This window comes from Equus przewalskii, chromosome 15, assembly GCF_037783145.1.
Source record: "Equus przewalskii isolate Varuska chromosome 15, EquPr2, whole genome shotgun sequence".
Classification (NCBI taxonomy): domain Eukaryota; kingdom Metazoa; phylum Chordata; class Mammalia; order Perissodactyla; family Equidae; genus Equus; species Equus przewalskii.
In genome coordinates, this window is record NC_091845.1 from 5,818,952 (window position 1) to 5,839,526 (window position 20,575).

At 48.8% G+C, this 20,575-nt stretch overlaps 1 protein-coding gene across 37 annotated transcripts in view; it reads right to left on the reverse strand.

Annotated features, from left to right (window-relative positions):
- IFT122 (intraflagellar transport 122) overlaps positions 1-20,575 on the reverse strand; it is a 74,626-nt gene that overhangs the window by 10,139 nt on the left and 43,912 nt on the right. For 31 of the 37 annotated variants that reach the window (XR_011526852.1, XR_011526855.1, XR_011526856.1 and 28 more), the window contains 8 exons: positions 18,966-19,106; positions 15,475-15,528; positions 12,440-12,601; positions 8,267-8,433; positions 5,421-5,592; positions 3,875-3,977; positions 1,827-1,967; positions 596-690 (listed from right to left, as the gene is read on the reverse strand). Coding sequence is in view for 30 of the 37 variants with exons in the window: in XM_008531008.2 (XP_008529230.2) it covers positions 596-690; positions 1,827-1,967; positions 3,875-3,977; positions 5,421-5,592; positions 8,267-8,433; positions 12,440-12,601; positions 15,475-15,528; positions 18,966-19,106 (1,035 nt within the window). In the remaining 7 variants the exon portion in view is untranslated. The remainder of the gene's footprint in view (positions 1-595; positions 691-1,826; positions 1,968-3,874; positions 3,978-5,420; positions 5,593-8,266; positions 8,434-12,439; positions 12,602-15,474; positions 15,529-18,965; positions 19,107-20,575) is intronic. The other 6 variants (XR_011526853.1, XM_070574683.1, XM_070574696.1 and 3 more) reach the window with 1 other exon arrangement.

Genomic DNA, 20,575 nt, shown 5'->3' on the forward strand with positions numbered 1-20,575 from the left:
CCTGTCACCTGTTACCCATTGTCAGAAGGTAGATTTAAAATGGCTTAATCAAAAAAGTTAGGGAGTGACTAAAAAGAACTACTTGGGTCTCTGGGGATCAAGCCAATTCTGTTGTTTTATAGAGAAGGAAATTGAGGGCCAGAGAGAGGAAGTAAGATGCTCAAGGTCACACAGCAAGTCAGTGACAGGGCCAGGGAGGGACCTCAGGCCTTTGGTTAGGGCTGGACCTTCACCCATCTGGAAGAGCGGGCCCCATGGAACGTCTAACTCTGATCACTTTAGAGACAGCTCTTTGGCTAACCCAGAGTCTGCCTGAGTCATCCAAACCGGAAGCCAAAAACTAGAAAGGCCCATTGTAGCTCTGGCTTGCTACTTCAGAAGCCCATAGCTTGCTACAAGTCAAACAAGTGGCCAATCAAGGGAAATCAAAGTTCCAAACTTTGTCTCCCAGGAGGAGACGAGGATTTCTCAGCAGGTCATCCTGCCCAGTGAGTTTACTTTCCATCCAGAGGTTCCCTGCTCTTTAAGACGTGCCCAATGCCCCTGGTTCAGTAGGTGGCACCTCCGCCAGGCACCAGGCTCCTGGCAACCTTACCGTGTACCGGTGAATGGCGTGGTAGCCGTGGTACAGCTCAGCCAAGTGCTGGAAGTGGTGGAACTTGCTGAGCATCACATCCTTCTGGGCAGGATCTGCGGTGGGCAGCAGGAGGGGAGCAGGGCAGGAGGGAGGGGATGTGTCAAACCACGTCTAGAAGGAAGCGCTAGGCAACGGCACTGTTGCCAGTGTCAATTCTCCCTTGACACTGGGCCTATGCCAGGGAGAGCAGCAAAGAGGTGCAGTGGTGGGAAAGGTGCTCTGTTTAGGAGCTGGGGCCCTCCTAAGACAGGTAAAGTCTCAGCTGGGCAGACACATGGTCAGGAAAAGCCTGAGGACATTTCTTGCAGGTTCTCCCAGATCCCACACTACACCCTACCAGGTCATTCTACCTGGGCAGCACCAGCCGCGGCAAGAAGAGGGTGATCACTGGCACCCAGACATGCCAGAGGAACCTGGCGGGGAGTGGGCAGATGTCAACTTTATGCATGCTCATCTCAGGCCTCCTCCCTCTGCGCCTTTCCTTATCAAAAGCACTGGCCACTGGCCAGAACAGAAAAATGCCACCTTACACCTGGGCTTGACAGTTTCCAAATTATAACCATGGCCTCTGTGAGGCTGATAGCAGCCTCATGAAGGAAGCAGGGCAAGACCTTCCCATGCTACAGATGGGGATGTAGAGCCTAGGAAGGAACTGGGACTCGATGCAAGTCACCTGGGCTGTTTTCCTACTTCTGCATGCTGGCTTTGGTCCAGTGAAGAACATCTCCCCGTCCCCTCCACTTTCAGAATTCCCTCAGGGCATTATGGGAAGTCTTGTGAAAGACAGCCACACTGAAACTACTTTCCTTCCTAGGATGAGTGAGAATCTGGAGTGCGTTATTGTAAAGTGATCTTTTTTTCATTTAATTAAATTTTTTTTTAAACCAGTGCTCACCCGGGTCCAGTTACGGGCTCCCAGGTAGCAGGGGAGAGGTATGTTCTGAATTAGGAACACAGGGCAGGACCTCCCAACTGTAACCCCAGGACGGCCCTCATACCATCCTTAAGCTTATGGGAGAACTGGAAAAAGATGACACACCAGATTATGCTGCTGCAAGACAGGGTTATGGACAATACATCCAATAAACAAGCCCAGGGCTTTAATTAAAACGTCCCAGTTCTTCCGATGTTTATCTTGGTGCCAGAGCGGGACTGGGGAAAACAAGTGGCCTGGCTGATGTTTACTTACCTTGAGCTATATTGAGGCACTGCATGGACAGCATCCAGTAATAATAGGCAGCGTCATTAAATCTGCTCTCTACCACGGCATTGTGTGTGAGCTGCTCCAGCACCCTGACCGCCTCCTCCTGCCGCCCGGCCTTGTGGAATGCTGGAGGGGCACAAAAGCACACGCAGTTTGGAGAGGGTGATGGAATTCTGTGCGACTTGCAAGGGGCTGCTGTAGAAGTAGGACACTCATCAGAGCATTTGCAGCACTTCGTTGCTGGGATGCGCCTCTCAGGCCGAAGGCTATAAATAACTAAGGCTACATCCTGGAAAAGAGTACAGTGAGATATACTCATTTTTGGCTGGGAAAAGGCAACTGACTCTGGAAAGGCATGGCAGAAGGAAAAACCTGAGGGGCCAAATTGCAAGGCAAAGTCTGAGGATGGAACTGCTGCTCATCACCAGTGAGGTTTTGCCTCTGCCCCCATTCCCAGGGTAAAACTTTGTGACTCCCAAGGTGACACTAACAGGACCTGACACTTCAACAGGCTTGGGAGTTTACAAATTGCTACTGTTGCTGATTCCCTCACTGGGTCGCCACAACGGACTTATGAAGACTTTCTTAACAGGCTCTGCAAGGTGGAAGTCCTCAGCTGGTCTTCAACCAAGTGCTTTTGCAACAACCTTGAAAAACCTGGCTCAGTGTAGCAACCAAACATTTGTGAAAACAAGCAAAAAATCTCTCCATCGTCCTACATCCATTTAACAGAAATTTCCTGAGTCCCTAGTATGTGGCCAGACCCTTGGGATGCTTGGGGCTGCCAGGGAAGCACTTCAAAGCTGTGAGACTTGCCCACAAGTGGACACGCAGATGATCCAAATTCTCTGCTTTAGAGAAGGAAAAGGCCTGGCTTTTGTTCCATTCTCATCTCCAATCTCTTGTCTGAGTACCAAGTTACTATGGCGATGGATTCTTGGAAGGGCAGATACAGACAGATGGAGAGGTTGATGTGTTTTGCCCAAACATGCACATACTTCAGCAACTGGGTTCTCTGGAAATGCTGAAGCAGTAGAGAACATGCCGTCCTTCAATGGGGGCTTTTAGCTGAGGAGCTCCAACAGGGAGACATTTGTTCCGCAATGTGTCTGGAGGTGGCAACTGTTACCATATAGAAGTGTAAATGAGATGCTACAGAATATGACACACCCAACTTCAATTAGAAGACTTCCTAAAGAGGCAGCAAAACCATCAGAAGAATCAGGTTCCTGAGTCAGGCAGCTCCTGGTCCAATTCTGGCTCTGCCACTCTCCGGCTTTGTGACTTTGCAAGGCATAGTTAGCCCCTGAATCTCTCCAGGGCTGCTGGCGAGATTCAAGTTATGGAGTTAAGTGCCCAGGTGATGTCTGACACAGAGAAGCCAGCCACATTTTTAAATTATTATTAGCAGGTAAACCTCCATACTTCCTTTTGCTCCTATTTCAGATAACTGCCACAGCTGGTATGCAGCTCACTTTACCAACGGAAATGCCGAGAAGCAGAGGACACTCCATTTATCTGAGCCAGAAACAGAACCCAAGTTTCTATTCATGGTAGAGGAAAGCGGCAGGGGAGACGGTGCCAGACACTCTGCGGGCATCCTCTCACTCTGTCCTCGCCCCACCCTGGCTCAATCTCCCTCTCTGCCACTTCCTTGCTTTGAGACTTCAGGCAAATCCCTCTACCTCTTTCAACCTCACTTTTCTCATCTACAAAACAGTACCTCCATCATAGGGCCTTTGTGAGGATTAAGTGGGAAGATACATTTGAGTGCACAATACTTTGCTCATGGAGGAGGCATGACCTGCCTAAGGTCCTGAGCGAGTGAGTGATGGACCCACGCGTGCCCGACTCCAAAGCCCATTTCTTTCCACTGTTCCCCAGTCTTTCACCACTAAACACCTCACATCCCCAGGATAAAGTCATCAATCTTGGGGCCTATGAGGGGAGGGGCATGGCAGCCTTCCTGAAATGTGTGTCTTGGCAGTGCTTTCTCCTGCTCTGTCTGCAAGGTGCCAATCTGCATGGAATACCTTTCTGGGCTTCCTCAAAACGGTCATTCTCTGCTAGCCACTGCGCATAGGGCACGTAGATGTCATCCTTAAATTCAGGATGCTTCTCACCCAAAGCAAAGGCCTGGAGGAAAGAGCAAATGCATTCTTAATAAAGCAGCCCCTGCAGCCCCCATGAAAACACAGCACTTGGCTGAATCCATTAGAGATGTCATATTTTGCCAGCCTGACAACTCAGAGGGGGAGAGTGCCTCCCCTCCCCACCCCCAGAAACGCAAAAACAAATCAGCTCTTTGAAAACAAAAGGCAATTAACAGCAATATGCAAGCGACTGGATTCAGTAACAACACAGTCTGTTTCTGGACCAGAGAAGCAGCACAGAATCGGAAACATTTTATTTTGAGGGTTTGCGTGGGCTCCTATAGCGCTGCAAACAGATTTCTTTTAATTGCAGGCGACACCTAAGGAAACAGAATTGACATTATCATCATCACTGCTTATTAGCTGTCAAAGATGACTGGGGACTAGGGGCTGTAGGGCACCCAGTGACTGCGTTAGCTAGGCTCCAGAAACACCTGTCAGGCCAGGAGGATGGGAAATGAGTCAGGGCGGACAGATGTGGCAACAGGGAGAAAGTTTGCCTGATGCACAGCCAGGACTAAGTAGTTCTAAGATGCTCTAATTTATGCTGTTTGAGAAATCTCCCGATAAATTTATTTTGAGAAGCCATTATTGCCTCTTTCCCTGGCCCCACCTTTTCTCATCAGTGACCTTGTCACCTCACCAAATGGAGCCACTCAGAGGGCAGACAAGAGGCAGACAGCTCTTACCCAGAAAAGGCCCTGCTATAGCTGTGTAAACTAGATCACAGCAGGCGGACGGGGTGGGGTGAGGACAATGGGTGCAGCCTCTAATGCCCTTGGGGATGACTTTCAATCCAGAGCACAGGTAGTCAGTGACCTGGAGGGTGGGAGTCAAGCAACAGCCGGGGCAGCACATTGCTGCTTCTGACAGCCTCACCCCAGCCATCTCTCCTGTCGGCCTGGCTAATTCTTCTCACTGCCCCTCACGCCAGAGGGGTCCAGGTCAGTGGAGCGGTGGAGGAGGAGGAGCAACTGGCCCTGAAACAGCTCTGGCAGCCTGTACCTGGAAAGGTGTTTTCTGCAAAAATGCCACCCAGCAGGTTTTAAATGTCACACAAGTGTGTCTCCGTGTCAGAGAGGTGTCAGCCTCTGGTGCTGGTCAGAGGCAGCTCAGACCAACAGCAGGTACTGGGGGTGTCATGTTAAATCTCACATCCCTGGTGTCTGTCACAGCTGGCACAGAGCCAGCAGTCCATAAAGCTTTTCTGAATGAATGAATGAACAAACGAAGATGGAAAGCTAGTACCAAAAGGTCCTCCAAGATGCTCTGGCTCAGAGAATTTGAGGGTAAGTCTTCTGACTGTCAGGCCAATGTTCATTCCCACAAGGAGGGCAGCTGCTCTCTACCCAAAGCCCAAAAAGCCCCCCCATGGTCCAGAGCTCAGGCGGGACCATCTGACCCATGAGGCGTGCTCTGTCCTCACCTCATCCCAGCGCTGGGTCTCCACATGCAGCTGAACCAAGGACTTCAGGTCACCAATCTTCAGGTAGGTCTCAGCAGCATAGCCAGGGTTATCCAGCTTCTTGAAGTAGTGAGCACACATCAGCAGGGGCTCCCGCTCGGCCTTGTCCAGCTTACGGGCAATGTCGATCAACCTGGAGGGGCGAGAGTGCAGGAGGAAGGAGATGGACTCCTGTGAAGGAACCTGAGGGAAGGAAGTGGCATGGGCTTTCGGGGCTTCTCGAGGGAAGACCCTGTGTCGACTCATGTTGATGTCCCCAGTGCTCAATATGGGATGATGGCCTGGTGCTCGATGAGTGTACTCTGAAACACTGCGCAGTGACCAGGAGAAGTTGCCTGCTAAATGACACTATCTTCCCCACCTCATGTGCCTTTCCAGCAGGATCTGTGTATGGAAACAAACATCTACTGATCACTGACGGGGACGAGCACAGCCCCACGACCTTTCACATGTGTGACTTCACTGACTCTTCACCACCCCGAGAGGAAGCACTGTTATTCTCATTTCACAGAGGAGAAGACTAAAAGCTAGGGTGGGAGGCGGAGCCACCCGTCTAGGACACTGCAGCCAGGGAGTGGCAGAGGATTCCTTCCACCACTGTTCTGGGAATTCTCATAGGAAAGCAGAGGCAGAGGCATAAGAATTCTTCAGTGACAGCACCTCCAGAGGAAGAGGCATGTGTGGGGCCTGCTCTGAGCTCTGGAAGAAAGGCATACAGAAAATCTTGACTATGTCTCTCCTCCTGGCCAAGATGCTGACCACGGCTGACGGGACACAGGGACCACTCACTGGGTCCTTGCTTCGTCCCAGTGGTGATGGGCCCTCTCACTGCTTGTGGGGACATGGGGACTGGATGGAAAGTGCTTGTTCACTCTGGTCAGGCTGGGGTTTGGAGTAAAACCTGCTCTCCCAGGGGAATGGGGCTCTACCCAGCTTGCTCCTTGTGAGAAGGGAAGGAAAGCAGCTGTAACAGATCCCTGTCTCAGAGACAGGCAAGCTCAGGGAGGTCTGTCAATCTGCACTTAGAATAATAATGGTAACTAAAAATAACACCTCTCAGCAGAGAGAACACATTTTTAGGGAAAGGTGGTCCAGGCAACCCCTTAGAGCCCCTCCAGTCCCACCCATCAAATGAAATGTCCCTGGAGGAGAGGCACCTTTTACAGCCAGACTTGGAAAAGGGACAGAACATGCTTAATGTCTCTTTCCTGAATTAGTTAAGTATCCCCAGGGTAACCTGATACATATCAGTTCCACATGAAAGTGACATGAAAAACTAGAGAGGAGAGCAGAGCCCTAAATCTGCCTAGCTCCTTCCTACACCACCCCTTTTGCGAAAAGAATCATTTTTGGGGCCAAATCTGTGCCTCCCTCTTCAAGAAACTTTATTCGTGGACAAGAGAAAGATGGAGTGGTAGGTCACACACCAACGTTGCTTTGCGAGAGGCACACACACTAACTACATGGTGGGGTTCACAGGGTGACTTAATCATTAACCAGCCGCTCTCCCTCCCCAGGTCCTGCCTGGGCCACCTCTACCTGTGGACCACAGTGTGGCTTGCAGAACAGATGTTAGGGCTCAAACTGAGCCAACCTCAGGAGCTGCTCCCTCATCTCTTCTCCTTTGCCAGCTGTGGCAGCATGTGTGTGTACACGTGTTTGTGTGAGCATGAAGCCCACTTTCCCTGACCGTGGGAGGAGAAAGCCCTCCTGGTGGAGGTCTGATGCTCTAAGAGTCCCAAGACTGAATCCATCCTCTGTCCAGGCAGCCTCACCCCAAGCCCGCTGCTCTTCCGTTCTCTACCTTGGCAAGTGGCATGACTGACCACCAGGCCCAGAGCTCAGAAATCAGCCTTCAGCTCTCTCGCCCAGCCCCGCCCTGACACCCGCATCCAGTTGGGTCCTGTCAGTTCTAGCTCCTACATGTCTTTTGTTCCCTCAGGCACCACATTCCCGCCTGGTAGACTATACTGGCCTCCCTACCTCTAGTTTTTCCTCCATTCTACACCTACTGCCTGAGTGGACTTTTGACAGCACAGCCCCAACCAGGGGTCCTCACTACCTAGTGGCAAATCTAAATGCCACAGTTTGATACCTGAGGCCCTCCTGGTGTGGTGAGCCCAGATCCCCTGCTGCAGCCAGCCAGCCTTCATTCTCCCACTCCTACAGCTTTTATTCCAAACACAGCCTGCTCGTTCTGTTGGTGCTGTTCTTCCAGCCTGGACATCCCTCCCCTTTCTGTCATCTCTGCCTCTTGAAATTTGTCAAGGTCCTTGATGCGAAGACCACCTCCAGGAGAAGACATTCATAGTTCCTCCCATGAGAATTCATGTCTCCTTCCTCGATGTGCTCAGAACTTTTCTTGTCCTTTTTTAGCTCCTACCTTTATCCAGGTTATGGGCACTGAAGTCAGCCAGATCAGTTTGGAGCTCAGTCCCATGACTTCCCAGCTGTTTGGCCTTGTCCTATCACTTGTCCGCGAACCTTGGTTTCCCTCATTTGGAAGATGGGCATGGAAACACCAATGCTTAGGGTGAGGGGGCAGAACCAAACGCCTACAAGGCATCACAGCCCCAATGGCTGGGTGTCTCCCCCTCCTCATTCTCGCCACCCTTTCCTCCAGGGACTCACTAAGCTCCTCAAAAGCTGCTTCAATGTCCATGTCTCCCAAAAAGCTAGTAGTATCACATTTGGATTAGATATTTAGAGAAACACTATTTTTTCCCTTGTCAGTCAAAACCAAGAGCTGACATGACATGACATGACATGCTGCCAAATGCTTCTTGGGGCAGGGACTAAACACTTACATGTCAACCCAGCCATGGTCGCCACTGATCTCTATGGCCTTGACATGCTCTCCCGCTGAGATATACATCTCCACAGCGGCTTTGGGCTCGTTGATGTTTCTAGCCCAGTCGGCCTGTTTGGTGATTAGCATCTTTGTTTCTTTGGGGTCTCCAGATCCAAGGAAATCCTGAGGAAGCACAACAAACAAAAACACACTGGATTAGAACTTCCTGCTGCCAGCATTACGTCAGGCTGCTGAAAGCTGGAGCAAGGAAGGGCTGCGTTTGGCTGAAGCGGGCGATCAGGATGCAGGCATGAGTCCATCCCTGGGTGGCTGACTAAGGGGCAGTCCCAGGTGTCAGGGAGGAGTGCTCACAGGCTGCCTCACAGGTGCCCCTGGGGGTACAGGGACAGTGTCAAGGACTGTGGCCCTCAACATTTCCTGCCCTTCTCGCTAATGCACATTTGTTTCTGGACTCTTTGGAGTACTGTACACAAACCCTATAGCACGGAGGCTCTATGATCAGGTTACAGTGTCTCTCACACAGAGTTTGATGTCTATATGACCATTCCTATACAGTGACTCTAAAACCTGTTTGCACAGTTGTGAATATTCAGACCTACACTCTGAACTGAGGGCCCTCTGGGCCCTCCTCTCAACTACCACCACACTGGAACCACTATCACATCTGTTTTCTGATTCTATTCATGTTCTGTTGCTTGAACTTAGGGCATCATCCCCTTGGCTTTGCCCCCAGCTATTTGTGTAGGGCAGATAAGGAGCAGAAGTGTTTTTGGTTAATTACTTCTCAACTGGATAGTATCGGACCTATCCTGAGATCAGGTCTGCAGGGGTGGGGACAGCAGGAGGCCATGGGAGCTCTGAGGCAGGGGGAAGGGGCCTGGAGAGAACCTGTGAAGGAAGAGAAGCCTGTGGATCTGGAGGCTCAGGGGGCGGACCCCAGGGCCTGTGTTCCTTCCAGCACAACAGGGGGCTGGAGGGCCATGACCAGCTTCCCTGGGTTGGCCCTTGAATGTGAGAGAAAGCCTCAGAAAATCACCTCTTTTCAGGAAGCAGTTACCCAAAATACATATGTGAGAGTTTGCCATAGTTGAGGCAGCTTTGGTGCTGACATTTTTAAAGGTGGGGCTTTTCAAAAAGGGAAATTGAGAGCTCTTAGGGCCCAGATCTGCATTACTAGTAAGAAGCAGTTTGTCTTAGGAATAATGAGCCCTGCAGAGAGTGCTCTGTGTCAACCTCACAAAGTAAAAAATGCACTCTTTTCTCCATGATTAGCACTCATTTGTCAGGAAAGTACAGTCAATGTATGCTAAAAACCCACTTGAACAATTAAGTCTCTTTCTTTTTCCATTTGCTTTCAGGGTAATTGTGTACCCACTAAAATAATATATTAGATTGGCCTAAGACAACCAACTGTTTGAAGGGGAGCATCATTTACCCTGATGCTGGGGGTCCAATAAAAGACAGACCCACCTCGCTGGCCTTTGGTCTCTCTGGAGCTCACACATGTGAAAGCAGCCACTGACTATCTGCAGATGCCTAGTTTGGACCATTACAGACACAGCCTTTACTCTCAGCAGCTACTACAACGTGACTCTTTATGCCAGTGCAAAGCCAGAAACTCTGCTAACCTGGCTGGTTAAATGAGGCTAGGAGCTGGAGAAAACAGGCATCATACAAGAACAGAAATGTCCTTTAAAGTGAGGTGCTTAGTGCACTCGGGATGACTCTAGTGAGAAAGGGCAGAGGCCAAGAGTAAGCCATAAATTTGGGTTGTCAAAACAAGGAGACCAGCCAGGCACATAGCTCACAGGCTTGAAGGAGCCTCCTTTTGCCCAACAGCCCAGCTCTGGGAGCTCTGACCTAATTGAAGCTGAGTCTAAATGGTTCCTTCAAGGCTCAACACACTGGGTTTTCAAAGGTTCTTTGGTTCCATGAAGCTAATTTACAAGTTATCTGGGGTCGTGGCAAAGACTTTGTCCTGGAGTGGACAGAAAGAGGCTGTGCTGAGTGATGAATGAGACTAAACAGTGTTCTCATGCTTGGTGATTTTGATAAGGACATACTACATAAGAGTTAAGAGCATTATAATTCCCTTTATCACCATATAAACATGTCACTTATCCGGAAAGCATACAATTTATTTGTACGTGGGAATGTAATTTAAAAATTTTCCAAAAACCAGATTGAATCTTGGGAAGCAATTTTCAAGTAAACAAAAACATGTCATGTTAATAAGCACTGTATCTCCCCTCACCCCAACATAATGTGTATGTACACATTTTCTTAAATTCAGACTACTGGGGGGGATTGAAATGGAACCAATCTACTTGGAATTGTGATAAAAAACTAAAACCAAAACCAACCCCCAGATTTACTTTCATAGAGAGGCAGACCAGATGGAGTGCGTAAATGGGCTACATTTCTGTGTAGGAGACTGTAGGTGCATGAAGCCCACCTCAAGTGTGAGGAGGGGCCTCAGCGCAGGGACAAGAATGGGGCTGGTTGGGGAGAGGTCTGAAGAAACAGCCACTCTGTGATTACACTTGGCCCCTCTCATTTTCCTAACCATTCTACAGCTTGGCCTTTGTACAGGGCTTTCTCATACATTATTTTGTGCAATTCTCAGAACAAAGCTGTGCTGTAGCTATGTTACCCTCTAAGAAGGAAATGGAGGCTCAGCAAAGGGAAGAGCTTTTCCCCAGGTCACCCATAGGAAGGACCAGGACTCACACCAGCTCTCTGGATGCCAAGGCAAGGCGTTGTCTACTGTGCCACAGCTGCCTGCTAGGAAGTTTCAGAGGTTCCAGGAAGGGCTAATGGTCCCAAAGAACAACCATGTCCAGCTGTTCCTAATGCCTAAATTCTAACCCTAGGAATTCAATCTTTCAAGATTTTGTCTTCAGTATAAATGTTGTTATCCCCAGAAAGAGAAGCACTGATTGAGGCGTTCTCAGTATGAATGCAGTGCTAAATCTCGTGTGTGTGTGTGTGTGTGTGTGTGGTGAGAGTATGGAGGGAGGGTAAAAAAGTTGAATAGGGCAAAGTGGAGGAGCCTGAAGCACCCAGATCTGAGGGATGGATCAAGGTGAAAAGACAGACTGGGACCCAGGTACTCATCCAGGTGTTGATGACCAGAAACCCCTGGGCCACATCACAGTGACCCAGACACAACCTTCAGCCCCAGGATCTCACAGATGGTATAAGAAAAAAGAGCAGAGCCATCTTCGGGAATGGAAAAGCAGAAAGAAACGGGGACAATTTTCCATTTCAAACTTGTGAGCTAGATAATTGCCATTAATAGCCACTAATTGGTTGTGGCTGATGACTCACTTAATAACATTTTGAAATCTCTCTGACACTACCAAGAAAGGCAGGTTATCAAAGGCATCTCCATGGAAGGAAGAGCCTGATTGCTCGATGCACCCAAGGCTCTCTTCACCTTGTATTACGCTAAACTGCAAATGTCTCGATGGTCTGGGCTCCCCAGTGGGACTCGCTCTCATATAAGCCATGAGGAGCCTGCTCCAGGAAGATCTCCCTCATGTACCCAGACTTTTTGGGGACTACCTTAACAGGGGCCCTCCAAATGCAAGAGGAAATCTCCATCATCACCCATGCAGATGATGTGGAGGGCACTATGCACACGCCAGGGCTGCACCTGAAAGCACTGGAGGACAGGGACTCTGTCATGGTGTCTCCAAGGCCCCGTGCGAAGCCAAGTACCAATTAGAGAGCAGGCGCTCAGGACACCTTGACTAGAGTGAACCACGTTGTCCTGTATAACAATGGTAGAACCAGTTCATACCTGGAGACACTGATTCCCAGTGGCTTCTAACAAAGGTTTGAAAGAATTTGCGGGAGACAGCCCTGAACCCTGAACATTTAATGAAGGGACTAGGCTGGTTTAGACTCACAATCTATCCAGCTCCATCTCTGACAAAGGTCTGAACTATCATACTCTGTCCCTTTGATGTGAGCCTGAAAGGTCAGTTTTAGGTTAGCTTCAACCAGTGGCCGTTGATGGTTCCTTTGTTTACCAATGTGCCCACATCCTTTCTGAGGCCATTGCTGTTTTCCATCTGTACCACCTCTAGGGGTAAACAACTTGGACAACGCAGTGTCAGAACACTGGTGGGCACTGGGGCCCGGGATGTGGGTGGCACATTACCTTGGCATACTCAAACATGCGGAGGTCAGTGTACATGTCGAGTGCGAGGTTCTCGTGCCCGCTCCTCTTGTACAGTTTGGCTGCCTCATGGAACTTCCCCTGATAGGAAAACACATCTGCCAGAAACAGGTCATTGTTGGTCTCTCCCCGCTTCTTCCTCTCCTGGAAAAATTAGAAGCACAGGAAACGGCCTCTGCAGCCATGGCAGGAAGCAGCCTTTACAAAGGTTAGATGTTGCTATTTCAAGTTAAGCCCCTTGGGCCTTCCTACTGGAACCTACACTTGGCTCCTGGGCTGTTGTGTCTCTCACCTAGGTTTCTGGTGGGAGTGCTTGACAACAAAAGCAGATTGTTTTTTCCAGATGAGTGAAGATCAAAAGAGACGCAAACTTTTGTTTGTTTAATGGAAACTCCTCAGGGCTGCTTTCTTGTACATTCTTCCCAGGAAACAACTCCAGATTAGGATGGTGTGTACTACTACACTTGTTGATGGCCCCCAAGCTCCCAAGACCTCCCACATCCCCAGGCCTGGTTTGACCAAGTTGTGACTCACGATGATGGTGGACAGGAGAAAACTTAAGTTGGTTTCAAGAAGGAGACCAACAAAATGTATAATGAGTCTTACTATGTCCCTGTCTCTAAAGGGAAAGTAAGCCATGTCATGTGCTGAGCACCCACTAGGCACAGGGTATATACTTCCCACATGGACCCAAGGATGGATGGTGCCACCTAAGTGTCTCACTGAGGAAAGCTGAAATTTACAAGAGGAGCAGGTGGAGGTCATATAGAGCTGGCATTTGGACTCAGTCTGTCTGACTCCAGATGCTTTTGGTACCATAGAACAGCACCTTTGGAAACAAGTGATGGTCCCCAACAACACACCTGCACGGGCACTCACAGGCACTCACATGTGTGCATACATGTGCTCGCACACACAGACGTGCAGCAGTGCTGAGGATGAAGAGAAGTAACCGGCACACTCCTTCCTCTTGTGTTAGGGAATATTCATTAGTCTACAGCTCAAGTATTTGTAAACATTCACTAGCACCCAATCTCTCATCCCCAGCAACTTCCTTTTGCTTGCTTTCTAGCAACTGTACCACAGTGGAGGAAGATGAGACACTGAATCAAACTCTGAGACAAGCTGGTGAAAGTTTTAACAGCTGGAGGCAACATGCTTCCCTACTGACAGAAACAATAATAAAAAACCAAAAAACTGCACATAGTGTAGGCTCATCAACCAAATAAACTAACTCCTAATTATAGGAAATGAATTAAAATCTTGCAGTGAGATAAAGAAATAGGTTTCACTGGGCATGGAATTCATTCATTCTAGGTCACAGAATATCATCATGATCAATAAAAACGATTTACATTCAGTATGTACATAGCCATATGCGCAGATTCTCTTCCTGTTGTATCAGTGGAGTTACATCTCACCTGTTCAAAACGAGCCTAGTAAGGAATTTTGGTTCTCTAGAATAATGCTGAATGCCAAGAAGCAAGTAACTGAGGCCTCAGAGCAGCCAAAATGGATCCTCACTTGAAGACACTTTACTCTTTTTCAAGAGACAATTCTTACAAGTTTACTTTAACTGACTGCCCAGCTCATAGCACACTAGAAGAGACATTAAGACAGAAACTCAGTAAGTGGTCTTCACAGAGGTCAGTTACCTTTGCCTAGAGAAAAATTATGTTCCAGGGCTCCAGATTAAGACCCCTAGATCCAGACCACTTGGTTCACAAATGCTAGCCCCTGACCTTAGTAAGTGGTACTGGGCATTCCTGGTAGATGGCTCTGAATAAACCCTTCACCATGCAAGTAAGCAAACAACGGAAGATACAGACACTCCTTACTATGGTGCTGGGGGTGGAAGTGGGTGTGGAGGGGGTACACCAGGAGCAACTTCTTAGATGGCAGCACGACCTAAAGACAGCATGAGCTTGGGAAATAGACAGAACTGGCTTTGAATTCCAAGTGAGTTTTTGTCAGTAGACTCTTGGGGATGTGACACAGCCTCTCTGAGCCTTATGTATCAAAAAGGGATAAGAACAGTATCTGCTTCATTAAGTTGTTGTGAGGATTTAAAATAGTGTACACATCGATTACGCGTGGGGCACAAAGCAGCCACTCAACAAATGGCAACTATTATTAGGCTTAGCAGGCTGTGAGCTCCTGCAGGTCTCTCTTCCTCTCAGCTCTTTGCACACTGGGCTCAGCACAAGGCTTGGCCCATGACAGGTGTTTATTATGCTGAACTGAATTGAAGGGACAAGACATTTGCTGATTTCCTCACTGCTTCCATATGGGAATTCAAATGTATCTCACCCTCCCATAGCCTCACAATAAATCTGTTCAGGAGAAAAAATATGTATGCCTTTTTACAGACAGTCAGACAGCACTAAGATACACAGGAATTAAGAATACTGTCTACCACCACCCAGCAAATGGTGCAAGTAGAACCAACCTCTTTAGCACGCCCAGCCTTCGCGGCTTTGGTGGATGAGGTTCTCATCCAAGAATGGTGGGCTGGGGAGAGGGCTCCAGAGCTCCCCAGGTGCCCGGTTCAGTCTGCATGCCTCCTTCCCCAGGTCCCATTGCTGTGGGTGGGGCCCAGATCACATGCATTTGGGAAATGTCTTCTACAATGGCACATTATTGGAGCCCTAGAGGATGGTAACTAGCTAATGAGCACAAGGATGAAAACCAGTTACTGAGAACCTGTTTAATCCTCCCAGAAACCCTGCAAGGTAGGTCTCATCCCTTTTCACAGACAAGAAACCAAAACTCAGAGAGATTAGGAACCTACCTGCCTCACCCAGCTACCAAGTGACAGACAGTACTTCTTGCTCCCGTGTGCTGTCTCCCCCTGCATGGCATGCTCCTCCCCCACAGCAAGGTGTGGCCCGGATGCCCAGATACCAGTGGGCTCTGTTCACATGTCCTCAAGGCTCTCGCCTCCTAGAAGGGCTGCCTGTAAACCACTGACGGCAAGCCTGGGCTTTCTTGAGAACGAAAAGCATTTCATTGTTTACCTCAATGCTGTTGATGAGCTCCAAATATCGGAGGTCTTGTACTCTGGTGAAGGCCTACAGGGAAAGATAATAAAAAAAATAAAATCAGCTGCCTTCTGGGCTTCAAAAGTGGGTGATTGGCTGGAGGTGGGAAGTCAAGCTTTACAAAGTGAGCCAGTAAGGAGGGAAAAGAAGCAAGCATTGATTAATCACCGTCTGTTCAGGGGAGTTATACCACTCAGTGAGGTACGGCTTTATCCCTGGGATTAGTCCATACAAAGAACAGCAAAGAAGTCCTGGCTGCATCAATCACTTTGGGATTAGGTAAAACAAAACTGTGATACTGCAGACTGTGGTGGTGCCTGCTTGGAGGAATCTCTGTAAAAGGGAAGAACAAGCCAGTCTGACACTCTGAGGCAGTGGCATCAGAGCGGGAGTGGGGAAGAGGTACTGACTGAGCAGAGATTGCACGTACATCTGGGTGACTTGGACAGAAAGGAGGAGACAGCAACGCTTACTGACGGTGCATAAACACAGGGCACCCAGAGCCCATGGTACCAGCACAGAGGGAGAGGAGGAGGGGAAATCTGAGAAGGAATAAAGATGGTTTCTGGAAGGAAGGGGGAGGTAGGGAATGAATCCTTCCAAGCCCCTGGAAGGCGAGCTCTTACGTAAATCCTACAAGTGCAGCTCTTGCCTTGGACTCGCAGGAAATCCAGAGACTTTAACCCATGGGCTGCTGGAAGTTTCTAGGCAGCCTTTCTCATGCAGATTGATGTTAGCTAAGCCTCTTTTGCTACTTTCAGATTCTACAAGGGGTTTGGAGGAGCATAACCCATCCTGTCAGGCTATTTTCATGTGGGTTTATTGTCAACATTTCTACCCAGCTGAGTTTCTTTACATTGTCCTGTTTGAAATGGGTTAACACACTTCTATAGGAGGCAACAGATCCAGAAGCCCTCAGAATATGAAATACAGAACAACCCTGGCCACTTGCAGCCTCTACTTAGCTGCATGACATCTTCCATCCTAAAAAGACTTGGGGAAATGAGCAAGTCATCCGGCCTCTGGCTGCCTCACAGATGACCACAATGTGACTTCAGCTTTTCATCCCACACGGCTAGGCATCCTGTCAGGGGCTGGGACCTAGGGATGAATATGACTTGGCCCCCATTCCCTTCTGCAAATCAGGGGCCCATATGCTAAAAGGGGAGGAAGGCAGATTAAACAGACCATTAAATCTCCCTGAGCTAAGAGCTATACAAGTCTGAACTAGAAGCCCTGGAGAGCACAGACCCACTGTCTGAGCGCAGGCAGTGGCAGGAGGCAGGATTAAGTAAAGCATCACAGAGCAGGAACCTGGCAAATAGGTACTCCTAGAGAGGAATTTCCTTGAAAGGGTAAGGCAGGCATCACATGAGCGAAGGGATAGAGGGCTAAGAGCTTCGATGTTCCTCACTGGAGATCTCATAAAGCTTCTAGATCTGGGCTTCCTTAAAGCAACATTAAAGGGGCAACTTGTAATGTCTGGTAAAGTGGCAGAGAGGAAAGAACGAGCATTCTAGGTCTCAGTCCTAGCTCTGAGACTTTCCAGCTGGGGAGCCCTGAACCAGGCTCCCAACGTCTTCTTTATGGAAAGGGGCAAGCTAGTGATGCCCTCTCCAAGGGTCTTTCTAGTTCTGCTCTGCTAGGATTCTAGGATTTGCGACTTGAGAAATTCATTTCCAAGTTCCTTCAGCCCTGACACATTCTGCAGAGTCAGGGGTGCCCTGGCCGGAGTGGTCAGAGTCACAAGGCCCATGAGTAACTTCAGCAGAGGAAGTGCAGGACAGGGAAGCATCTGCAGCTCTGCTCAGCACAGTGGTCCCAGGTGCTGAGCGGCTTTCCTCTGCCATCTAGTGGGCACACCGGTCTACCGCTGGGAATCACCTCCATGTGTGCCTGAGTGACTTGGCAAAGCAGAAAAGCAAGCCTGGGCACTTGGGATCTGGACATAACGATCAAATTCTAGTCTATGGTCAAAATCTTGTGGCTTTAATACAGTAATATCTGTTCTCAGGGAGCGTTTGGGGGATAACAGGACTCGGGGAGGGGGAGGTGGTTAAACAAATGAAGGGTCATTTCAGTTTTCATCCAAACATTTGCTAAGCTCCTAATAGTGCTTGGCTGTGTCGGCTGATACTAAGAGGAGGTAGATGTTTAATCCTTGGGTGTAAGGAGACGACAACCTATAGGAAGACTTTTAATTTCATTCCAGGCTAAAAACGAACAAAACATATTCTAGGGATCCTTTGTTATTCTTCATCCCTCCTGGCATTTCTGGGTGAGGCAGGAGAGGGAAGCTATGGAAATGCTTCCTTCCTCCTTTGAATTCTTAAAGGACTCTTCTATCAACACTTTTCTGACACTTAGTACACTTATAAGTATAATTATTATATAACGATAATTTTACTTGTTTTGATAACAGCTAGCATTTATACAAACACTCTTAGTTTTAGAATCCCTTTTACAATGTGGCAGTTAAGCCTAGTGACACTGTGACAGGCAGGCACGATGGTGTCTCCCCTTAGAAATGGGAGAACTAAGGCTCTGAGAGAAGTGGCTTGCCTGGGGTCATCTAGCCTGTACATGGCAGAGCTGGTTCTCAACCAGGCTTCTGAGTTCTAGTCTGGTCTTGGTCCACTCTTTTCATGCCTAGGAGTCTTGACTCAGCATGGGGCCAGCATCACAGACCTCTGCAACTCCTTCCCTACCAGCTTAACAGCATGGGCAAAATGAGTATCGGAGTAATTGGCTGTGGGAAGGTAAAGAGGGAAGGGAGAAGTAAGGTAGAGGGGGTTGGAGGCCATTCCTTCCCCCTACCTCAGGTTCCAGATGGAAACCTAACTTAGAGACATACTGATTTTCCTAATGTGTAGAAAGGGGTGAAATATTTTCAGCCATTTCTGTTGTTTTAATAGACTGAGTCAGGAAATGACACTGTGAATCAAGGCCACGAATCATGCCATGAAGTTATGTGGGGAGTGAGAGAGCTCGACTGTCTCTTCCACTACACTTAGCAGAGTGCCAAGAAAAACAGCATTGTGTAATAAATGGCCTAACACCAATAAGTGCTTATACCAATAAAACTACCATTTACGAACTGCCTATTATGTGCCAGGCTTTTAGCTAGGTGCTTTACATAAATGATAGCTAGTAAGAGTGACAGCCAGAATCTATCAGATGCTTCTCCCGGGTCAGGCTTTACAGGCATTATTGCATTAGATACTTACAACTTTGTGAGAATGGGGCCAATCATCACCCTAATTTTACAAACGAGCAACCTTAGAAAGGCTGTTGCCTGCCCAGGCTTACGGTTAGGAGGTGTCTGAGCTGAGATCTGCACCCAGGTCAGTCTAACTCCAGAGCACTAGAGCCTGTGTCTGCCTCTCCACATGTCACCTGGACCCCCTTCTGTCCTTCAACGGACCCTCTAAGGACCAGATTCCAGCTCATGCTGTCTAGATGCTTACCTTCTTTGCTGTTTCGAATTCTAATCCTTCTAAAGCCTCCATGGCCAGCTCACGCCAATCAGTGTCTGTCACACCCAAGCAAGCAATTTGGTAGGCTTCTTTAAACATTTTCCTATCCAAGTACTGGTACATCGGAGCAGACTGCAGGATTTCATCAAAAGGAAAGAAGATTGCTTTCAGAGTAATAGAAAGAGTCAGATTCATACAAAGCCTGACTCCAGATGTGTGCACCAACTTAATTACAAATGGCTGCAGAGCAACACTATAATGTGTCATCAGCACCCTTCTCAGCAGCACCCTAGCCCACCCTACGTGCCTTCCATTCTGCCACCTCCTTTCAGAGCCCAACCATTGTGCTCAGCAGCACAAACTTCCTGCCCATCCTCCCCTCCACCTCCGGTCCTGCCTTACCACAAGATGTCACCCTCATCTGGAATAGCTTTGCCCCTCCTCACCCTCTGGAAAGTACCTATTTGGCTTTCAAGTCACTGTGAAAATGTCATCTCTTCTGGAAAGTCTTTGCTGACTCCTCAAGGAAGAGTCTGAGTTTCCTTTGCCCTTTGTCCAGATCTCAGATTGTGTTGTAATTACAAGCCTGTCTCCCCTGCAAGGCTGTGCACAGCCTGAGGGCAGCAGTGGGGTTGTAGTAACCCTCCTCAGCAGGTCCTCGGTCTACTTGCTGGGGGAATGAACTTTACTGTGAGGAAGGGGTCTGGAATGGCCTCTTACAAAGAGGGCAGAGAAACCCTACCCCAAGAAAGGTAAGAGATTTGCTCCAGGTTACCCAGGAAGGCTCTAGACACACCTCTCCTAGTTCTCTGGTGCTGGAAACCTTCCTACCATCCCTCCTTCCTGATGGGGCTGCCTCGCTGTGTGTGACACCTGTGAACGGTTCCTAATAACTTCTCTTCTTAGGTTTACACAGTGCTTTTGGATCTGTCCTCAAAGCCCTGTGTCATAGGTATTATCACTCCCTGATTATAGCCCAGGAGGCTGACACTCAGAGAGGGCAACTGACTGATCTGAGGACACAGAAGTGGCATATGGAAGACCTGGGGCTGGAGCTCGGGGTGACCTGACTCCGGGTTCTAGGCTCCTTCCTGCCTCTGGATGTGTATGTGTGCGTGTGAGTGAGTGTGTGTGTGCACACACGAGAACAAGTCTGAGCTAGGCCTGGGTGTCTTTAATAACGAAAGGACTTGCCCATGTTTGAGGCCGGCCTGTGAGCTGAAGGGAAGTGCACCTCCTGGATTCCTGGGCAGTGGAGATCAGTGAGCCAGGACCCCGTGCTAATGGTTCCCAAATGTAGAGCCGGAAGTGCTGTCTTCTCCATTTGGGGCCTCTATCTTTGAAATTTCCCGTCTCCTTTTTCAGCTTTGGAGTTGAAGGAAATTTTTTTCTTTTTAAGCCATTTTACCCTCTGACAGCAAGATGTGGCTGCTTCTGAGTGCTGATCTTTTCTACCATATGTGCCACCCCATCCACCTTCCCTCCTCTCAGCGGGGCAGCAGGGTATGGACTGGGGAGCAGTTGAGCTAGAACCCTAGGCCTGGGTCAGACACATCACGGCTGTGTGATTTTTTAGCTAACCTGATTAACTTCTGTTTAGA